Raw genomic sequence first — 9,350 nt, 5'->3', positions numbered from 1 at the left:
TCACAAATGCTGTTTTTCTTTTTTCTTAAAAGGATTAAGACAATATTATCAGACACTGTCAGTTACTATTATAGCCATAATCTTTTTACTTCTAAGTTAATATTAGTGAATTCTACAAATATCTAAATTGATATAAGGAACACTGAAAGAAATTAAACTGTCTCCCCCAACCCCCAAAACAACCTTCTAGCGGGTACTTAACAACGTTGCCTTGGAGGAAGTTGAACTTTTATTATTTAAGATTACGGGTGGAATCAGCTGCTTCCAGGTTACGATGGAGTAACAGCTCTTGCCATAAACAACTATAAAATGGGGGTGGGGTTGGCAATTTAAATAGGCGTTGGACACTAGGCAAAAAAACCCAAGAAACTCAGAAAGTGAACCAAAAAGCACGTAACTAAAAAGAAAAAGTGCTTGGTTGGTGTTTTAGATTCTTGTGGCGGCTGTAATAAATTACCACAACTCGGTGCCTTATTCTCCAGCAGTTCTGAAGGTCAGAAGTCCAAAATCAGTTTCAACGGGCCAAAACCAAGGTGCTGGCAAAGGCATATTGAGAGCTTAATCAAAAGATATTTACATGTCTCCAGTTTCTTGGGATATAGTCCTAGAAGTGGGATCACTGGGTCAAATGGGAGTTCCATTTTTAGTCTTTTTGAGGAAACTCCATACTGTTCTCCAGTGGCTGCACCAGTCTGCATTCCCACGAGCAGTGCACGAGGGTTCCTTTTTCTCCGCATCCTCTCCAGCACTTGTCATTTGTCATTTGTTGATGATAGCCATTCTGACAGGTGTGAGAAGGTACCGCATTGTCGTTTTGATTTGCATCTCTCAGATACACCAATCAGAAAGGATATATGCACCCCCATGTTCATAGCAGCACAATTTACCATAGCTAAGATTTGGAAACAGCCTAAGTGCCCATCAGCAGATGAGTGGATTAAAAAACTGTGGTACATCTACACAATGGAATACTACGCTGCTATAAAAAAGAAGGAACTTTTATCATTTGCAACAGCATGGATGGAACTGGAGAGCATTATGCTAAATGAAATAAACCAGTTGGAGAAAGATAAATATCACATGATCGCACTCATTTGTGGAATATAATGAACAACATAAACTGATGAACAAAAACAGATCCAGAGACAGAGAAGCATCGACCAGACCATCAAACCTCAGAGGGAAGGTAGGGGAGGGTGGGGGTAAGGGAGAGAGATCAACCAAAGGACTTGTATGCATGCATATAAGCCTAACCAATGGACACAGACAACAGGGGGGTGAGGGCATGAGTGGGGGCGGGGGGCAAAGGGGGGATAAGGACACATATGTAATACCTTAATTAATAAAGAGAAAAAAAGATATTACATGTCAAGAATCTTAAAAGGGAACACATATGTCCAAGAAATCTTATAGCAATTTTTTCTAAATGATCAAGGATACACACAAAGATTTAGCTAGAAATTCATCAAAGCACTTAAAATTTTTTTAAATGCAACCAGTCACTAGTAAGAGAGTAATTAAACTATGGCCCTCCCATGAATACAATGGCATGCATTCATTAAAACAATATTCTATAATACTAAATGACAAGAACATGGCCCTATTTAGAATGAGAAAAAAATTAGTAAAAAAACTAAAGGCCAAATTTGGGTGACAGAATTGTTACGATATTTTATTTCTTTCCATACCTTATAAATACTCTAAAATAAAAATCTAATCTAATAAAAGAGAAACATGCAAATTGACTGCACCTCCGCTACTCCCCAAGCCATGCCCACCAGCCAATCAGAGCAACTATATGCAAATTAACCCAACCAAGATGGCGGCCAGCAGCCACAGAGCTGAAGCAAGCAGGAGGCTTGGTTGCCTTGGCGATGGAGGAAGCCAAGCTTCCCGCCTGCCCTGGCTGGCTGTGGCCTCCGCTCAAGGCAACAAAGTTTCAATTATAGAAGATAAATAAATCCCAGATACCTGCTTCCAGCCAGCCTCCACTGGGAGCTTGGGTGGCTGGGGGCCGTGGCCAGCCTGCAAACAGCCATCAGCCCCTCACCCAGGCTGGTCAGGCACCCCAACGGGGACCCCAACCCATGCACCAGGCCTCTATCCTATATAATAAAAGGGTAATATGCAAATTGACCCTAACAGCAGAATGACTGGGAATGACTGGTCACTATGACACATACTGACCACCAGGGGGCAGACGCTCAATGCAGGAGCTGCTCCCTGGTGGTCAGTGCACTCCCACAGGGGGAGCTCTGCTCAGCCACAAGCCAGGCTGACGGCTGCCAGTACAGCGGTGGTGGTGGGAGCCTCTCCCGCCTCCTCAGCAGCACTAAGGATGTCAGACTGCAGCTTAGGCCTGCTCTCCACTGGCAAGTGGACATCTCCCGAGGGCTCCTGGGCTGCCAGAGGGATGTCTGACTGCCAGCTTAGGCTCAATCCCCCAGGGAGCGGGCCTAAGCCAGCAGGTGGTCATCCCCTGAGGGGTCCCCCGAGTGCACAAATTTTTGTGCACCGGGCCTCTAGTATTTTATAATAAAAGATATAAAAAGTCTCTTTTAAAAACTGGAGGAAAGAGAAAAATGTTTTATTCTCCTCCTAAACATTTGTTGTTGTTAATCCTCACCTGAGGATATTTTTCCATTGATTTTTGGCAAAAATGGTAGGGAGGGGGAGAGACAGAGAAAGAGAGACAGAGATGTGAGAGAGGCACATCGATTGGTTGCCTCCCTGTACACACCCCACACACCCTGACTGGAATCTATTCCAGCCGGGACCCTTTGGTCCTTGGGCTGACGCTCTATCCACTGAGCCAAACCAGCTAGGACCCTCCTAAACATTTTTCAATCAACTTCTCTCTCTCGCCAAGGAAATGGCAGACACTCGTACCAGTAGACTTTCTGTTGCCAGGTCTCTTTCTCAACAGAGGAGCTGGCACCAGGAGGTCCTACCTTTTTAGAAGTGCCAAGTTCAGCTGACTTCTCCGAAAGTTCTGAAGACGACACAGCTTCAGGTCGCTGGCTACCTATTTTCTCTGGTTTATCCCTTTCATTGCAGCTTTCAGATTCATCACTAATGGGCTTGAGTTTTCTTCCTCGCTATGCCAAGAAAACAGCATTACTGCTTTAGAAAATACAAATGCTTATCACTCTTATCGTAACAGTAGCTGACCATCAAGCCCACACTTCCCATTTCTAAACTTCAAGATGGAACAGGGAGATGACAAGATTAGGGGGTAGGTCAGGCAACCCAGAGGAAAGAAAGCTCCACATACTCCCAGTACACCGGTCTGCCTTTGTAAACCACAATCAAACACAGTACGGGAACGTTACAACTGACAAGGTACACGGAGATACGAGACCTCTGTCATGGAAAACACTTCAGACATAAAAACATTTCACTTATCTAAAAAGTACCTTCTAAAACGTAATACTCTTCCTCTATGAAAAACATTGCCACAGAACTCTTTTTTATCTGCATCCAATCTAAACAGGATATGGAATATTTTATGGAACATTTTCTCTATTGTCATCCAATCTAAGCAGGATATGAACTATCTTAAAAATTAAGGTAGAAAAGGGAACACTCCGACGTACCTTTTTTGCACTAACTTTCACAGGCTCGTTTTCACTTTCTTCAGTTTCAGAAGTGTTCGAACTGTGCCAAAGAATGAGCCGTCAATATCTTGCACACATTTCATTTTCATTCACGTGTTTTAAGTTGCTTGCCCAACAAGAGAATAAGCTCCACTGAATGAAATTTCCCGCCTGTCATGGGGGGGCTGCCACCTGCCAAGAAGCTCTGGTCGTCTCCCACGTCACCCCCAGGCCACATCCCGTCACCCCCAGGCCACATCCGTTTATCCTTGGTAGGAAGTACTGTTGAGTGTCCCATTACAGCAGCACCTTGTGGTCACATCTGAGAACTGCACCCTCCTCCGAGTCACCACGCCCAGGCCCATCATTACGTGGAATACGTGGGAATACTCCTTTTGTCCTTAATTTAACCCCCATCTCAAAATGCAGAGTACAGTGAATAAAATTACTTAAAAAATTCAGAGTCTTCCTTTGAAGGTTCCCTGTGTGGCAGGAAGACCAAAGATAATGCCAAGCGATGACTTGGCAAGCAATGGACAGAGAAGACGAGGACAGATGGCCGGGGATGAGGAAAGACAGCATAGCTATGACACCTGAGTTGACTTTTGAAAATACTTTTCCAGGCAAAGAAACACAGGAAAGAACAATGGCCGGTTCGTTCTTCAATGTTTCAGTCACTTGTTTAAGATCATCGAATAAAGACAAAATCTACACCAAAAAAAAAAAAAAAGAAAAAAGAAAAGAAACACAGGAAAGGGTATGTAGGTAGAAGGAAAAGTAAGTGTAAGGCACGGTGGTGTGAGACAGCGGCATGTTCCCGGAATGTGCTGTGACAGAGAAGGGAATGCTAGGGGAGAGAACAACATGGGACCGGGGAGCTGGCCATGCAGCCAGAGCGCCCTCAGCTGGTCAACAGCCGGCAGCGGCTGTGCCATCAGGACCCACCTGCACCCGCTCCTCTCCCCACCGCCCACCCACCTAATTCCAACTCAGAGGCCATGCCCTCCCGAGTGATTTGCCAGTGACTCCTTGTGAGTACCTCCTGCTCCATAAGCTCCATGAAGACAGAATTATGCCCATTTTGAGTTATTAATACAGTGCCTGGTACTTAGTGCTCAATAAATGCTTGTTGGAAAAATGCCAAATAAAAAGCTACCATTTCAAAGTTTACTAGATGCCAACCCGATTGAAAGCCTGAGAGGATAAACTGATCTTGAAACAATGGTGTGAGGCAGGTTGTATTATCATCCCATTTCCCGATGAGGGAGCCTAGAAGTTAATGTCTTATGTCTGACCCAGGCCGAGTACTTGACAGTGGCAGAATAAGGATCTGAACCAGCACAATGGGCTGAGGCCCTGTCACCTTAACCATGACACTGTGAATAGGAATGAATTCAGATATTCACTGAATGCCTATCGTGTGCCAGGGTCACGTTCTAGGCACCCGGAGAACAGCAGTGAACAGAACGAAGTCCTGCTTTTTAAAAAAGATGCTCCTACTGGGGAGACATAATGAACAAATTTAAAAATGAACATAAAACATTGGTCGGGTAGAGATAATGCTGTAAGAAAAAGAGCAGCGAAGATGTACTGGTGAAGAAAGGTGGTATTTTCTATGAATTTTATCCAAGCAGAGCACTGTGTTGATACTTGAAATCTAAAAGGAAGCACGGGAGCAGGCCATACAGATCACAGAGGAAGAGCAATCAGGCGCAGGGACTGGTATATGCAAAGGCCCTGAGGTGGAGCATATGTAAGAATTTGAAGTTGACGTGATCCAGAGTGAAATAAGCCAGCCACAGAAAGACAGCCACTGCATGACTTCACCATAGGAGGGATCCGAAATAGGGACACCCGCAGAATCAGAGAAGGGGATGGTGGTTGCCAGGGGCTGGGGACATGAAGTGGCATGAAGTTTCAGTGAAGTTCTACAGACCTGCTGAACAGCACTGCACCTATAGCTAACCCACCGCACCGGACACTTACAGATGTGTTAAGAGGGTAGATCTCATGTTAAGTGTTCTTATGAAAATAAGATTTTTAAAAAAATATTTTTTTTTTAAAAAAAAGAAGCCAAACAACATTACTTCAATGCTATTTTCTTTCCAGAGATACACCCCAAACAAAATGACACAAAGTTTAAAAATGCAGGACAGAAAAAAAATACTAAGTAAAAAAAAAACAACAAAACATTAAAAAAGAAAAAAAAATTTAAGATCAGCAAGGAGGTCAAACCAATAGGTTATCCCAGAATGCAAAGATGGTTTAATATAGTAAATCTATTCATATTGGTCATATGAGTAAAAAACATAAAAGAACACATAATTCTCCAGAGACATGGAAGCATGGAGCAGACCGATGAATCTTGGGGTGGGGGTGGGGGGGTGGGAGGGTGGTCCCCATCTAAAGAGCTCAGAAATCCCATTAGCCATGAATGAAATAAACAGGTGCTGGAATACAAGCGTACCTCCTTCTTGCTTCTCGTCCTCGCGGAGGTGAAGGGATAAAGGACCCACAGTGCTTGGAGAGCTCAGCTTCATCGCTGTAGATAGCAGTGCTGTGTAGAGGAGGCTCTACAAAAGGTTTTTAAGGTGCAACGTTAAAAGTCTGCCTGGGCGGGTTTAAGGTTGTTCCTTTACAATGGAGCACAAAGTGATTTTGTTTAAATGGCAAACAAAATAAAAATCAATTACACCACCTACTTCCCAAATGTCTTTGATCTCACACCTCAACAATGAAACATGTAGACCATCTCACCCACAAATACACATCGGATTAGCCGTCGGTGGGCATTTATCCATCATCGCCTGTATCTCTGTACTTGCATGAAAATGTCTCCGTGAGAGGAAAGATAGCTACAAACAGGAAACCTGACATCTCTCTCCTCCCCTGACGGAGCCACGCTCACTGCACTATCAACTCCAAGGCCACGGTGTTCGTGACTGACTCCAGTCCTCCCTCCCTCCCCTTATCGCTAGAGCCTTGAGCTGACATAAAAAGTTAACCCGAATAAGGAAGATCTAAGAGGAGACCGAGTGGCCGAGATGGAAAGGCACAGAGGAGATGCTGTTACAGGGCTAACAGGAGAGCTGGCAGGGTGGGGCCCAGGGCAGGTGGAGGACTCGGGGAAGGAAGCTGGTGGCTGAGGTGGTGGCGCTGAATGGCGGCAGAAGGATGCTGATGGGAGCCAAACCACCATTTCTTCACGCTCAAACTTTAGCACGGCAGTGCCAATTTACACATCTTTTCAAACAGCTGCATAAATAATGAACTTCTCACCAACGGCACCATTTTAAAGTTAGCAATATACTCTGTATTGGCCTCCACCAGGCAAAGGGGTTTATTTACTGCTGGGGATAAAAAGGAAAAAAAGAGGAACAGATCAATCCTGAATCTCCCTCTGTAACCAGTCATACAAGCTGGACTCTTAGAACTCAACAGTGAAAAGATAACCCCGCTTTCTGTACCATTTCTGGCCTCTGCAGTGGGCAGTGATGTGGACAGAAGCCCTCCCTCCGGCCACACTGCTGGGCAGCCAGGCACCAGCCGGTTTCTCCCACCAGGACAGGGAAGCTCTCCCTGGCTCTCGGAAGCATCCTCTGCCTCGCTGTGTTTAAGAAAAGGGGAACTTACCTCCCTCTTCTCCCTAAACCCAGGCCCCTGACAGACACCATACGAGGCGACCTGGTATGACTGGCTGGACCGATGCTCCTAGAAGAGTTCTACTCTGATAATGTTTAATGGAGTTCTGAGTTCCAATCGACTCAGAAGTGAGAAAAATTAATTCAAATCACCAAGAACTGCCCCGAACATTCTATTCATACGCAGACAACTGAGTTTTATATTTGAAGATACTGCTATCTTTTTATTACTAACTAGCCTGAATGTTATTGCTTCAACTACTTTAAAGTGTTTAGGATAAAGGTTTGAAATACTAACCAAAGGATTCATAAGGTTCTTCATCTTTCTCATTTTCATTCATCCTGCCCATGCTCGAGATTCCAGAATTCTCAGAAAAATCATACACGTCAGTGGGCTTGTGGGGTTGGCCGGCTTTCTGAAAGCGAATGAAGTCAGTCACTGAATTGGCTTTACGAACAAGAACAGCACAAAACGGATCGACTTCTCAGCAAGGACACCCCTGCTGTCGCTGCGGCCGAAAGAAGCGCCCTTCACACTTCTGGGAGCGGCGTGGGGGGTGGAGGAGGGAGACGCACACAGACCCCTCTGATCATCTGCGGCAGGAGCTGGCACACTTTTCCAAAAAGACCAGAAAGTAGTGACCTGAGGCTTGGCAGGCCGCAGGGCCCCTGCGACAGCGACTCAGCTCAGCCATTAGCCTGAGAGCTCGGGGACGGTGCAGACAGTGAGTGTGGCTGTGCTGGATAAACTTCACTATGGACCCCGAAACCTGAATTCATAGCATGTTCTCATGTCATGGGATACTCCCTCCTTTATTCCAACCATTTGAAAATGTGAAAGCCATCCTTAGCTTGCAGCGCTGGACACAAGCAGGGGCCCAGGGTCCGTAGTTTGCCAACTCCTGACCTACAGAAAGTGATGGGCCTCGACCCAGAACAGCCCCACAGGTCTGAAGGGTCATCAACAGTTCTGAGGATACCCAGGGTTAGAACCCCTGATCGAGGCAGAGTCTAGGGTTTGCAGTTCAATAGACAGATAAGCCCCATGAACTTTGCTACCCAAAACCCTCACGAAAGACCAAAACAGAGAAAATGAGAAAAACTTCCATAGTAGCTCTGGAAAACAGACGAGGAAATTCTGGAAGATATAAACAAGATGGAGTAAAGCTGACAAAACAAAAACTTGATCACTGACAGCTTCCCCGCCTACGTCCCCGAAAATTATTCAAGGAGTGTTTGGGGTGGAATGCCCAAGAAGAGGCAGACCCTCCATCCTCCTGAGGCTAAGCTGCCTTCCACAGGAGGGGAGGGCAGGAGAGCTGAAGAAACCCGTCCCAGGCACTCGGGACTTTAGCTAAGGGGGCTGGGAGCAGGTGGCAGCGCTCAGAGAAATCCCGCCTGCACACCGGACTTCAGGGCAGAGAGAAACCCATGCACAGAACAAGCACCCTAGGGCTGGGGGGAGTGGAGAGCTGAGGGGCCCCTGCAGGAGCATCCCTCTGCGGGGGCCTTAGGGCAGCAGGCAGGACACCACACAAGACAGCCAGCCAGCCAGGGCGGGACAGAGAGCAGAGCGGACTCCCTGACCAGTACCCTGCAAGCAGGCACCCTCCTACACCGTTCCTACATCTTAGGGTCCACTGCCAATGCCAAATGGACAACCCTGGAAAGTAATTTGAAATTGGCTACCCAGAGTGTTAAAGAAATGGCCTGCCTTTGTCACCGACTTAGTCTAAGCCCCTACCTTACAGTAAAGCTGTAATGTGGACTAAGTGGAATACCGTGAAACCATACAGTTGTTTAAAACGATAATACAGAGAGAAATGGCCACAAATGAAAGCAGCAACATACAGAAAGTTGTATACTTTTAAACAGCGCCAGTTAGCCGAGTGAAAATAAAACCAAGCTCGGTCCGGGAAAAACATTCAAAGCCTGAACCATCCTCTCCATTACATGGAAGAAGCGGTAGGAAGAGGAAAGCACTCGGTCACCACAACAAAACACGAGCTCGCCCAGTGACCTCTCCGTGGCTCCGAGGCGCCCACCAAATGTCAGTTATTTGTGTCATCAAAAAAGAGAAAAATCACATGAAAACAGAAAAAAGATAACTTAC

The 9,350-nt window shown here is 45.9% G+C and overlaps 1 protein-coding gene across 1 annotated transcript in view; it reads right to left on the bottom strand.

The window, feature by feature from the left end:
• Positions 1-9,350, bottom strand: part of CENPU (centromere protein U) — a gene marked incomplete at its 5' end in the record, with an annotated part of 19,737 nt that overhangs the window by 10,193 nt on the left and 194 nt on the right. The window contains 4 exons of the mRNA XM_014459109.2: positions 2,952-3,098; positions 3,597-3,657; positions 6,064-6,169; positions 7,536-7,653. Coding sequence (XP_014314595.2) covers positions 2,952-3,098; positions 3,597-3,657; positions 6,064-6,169; positions 7,536-7,653 — 432 coding nt within the window. The remainder of the gene's footprint in view (positions 1-2,951; positions 3,099-3,596; positions 3,658-6,063; positions 6,170-7,535; positions 7,654-9,350) is intronic.

The sequence above is a fragment of the Myotis lucifugus genome, unplaced genomic scaffold (assembly GCF_000147115.1).
Source record: "Myotis lucifugus unplaced genomic scaffold, Myoluc2.0 scaffold_102, whole genome shotgun sequence".
Lineage (NCBI taxonomy): Eukaryota > Metazoa > Chordata > Mammalia > Chiroptera > Vespertilionidae > Myotis > Myotis lucifugus.
The sequence above is the reverse complement of the archived record's forward strand: the minus strand, read 5'-3'. Positions and strand labels throughout refer to the sequence as shown.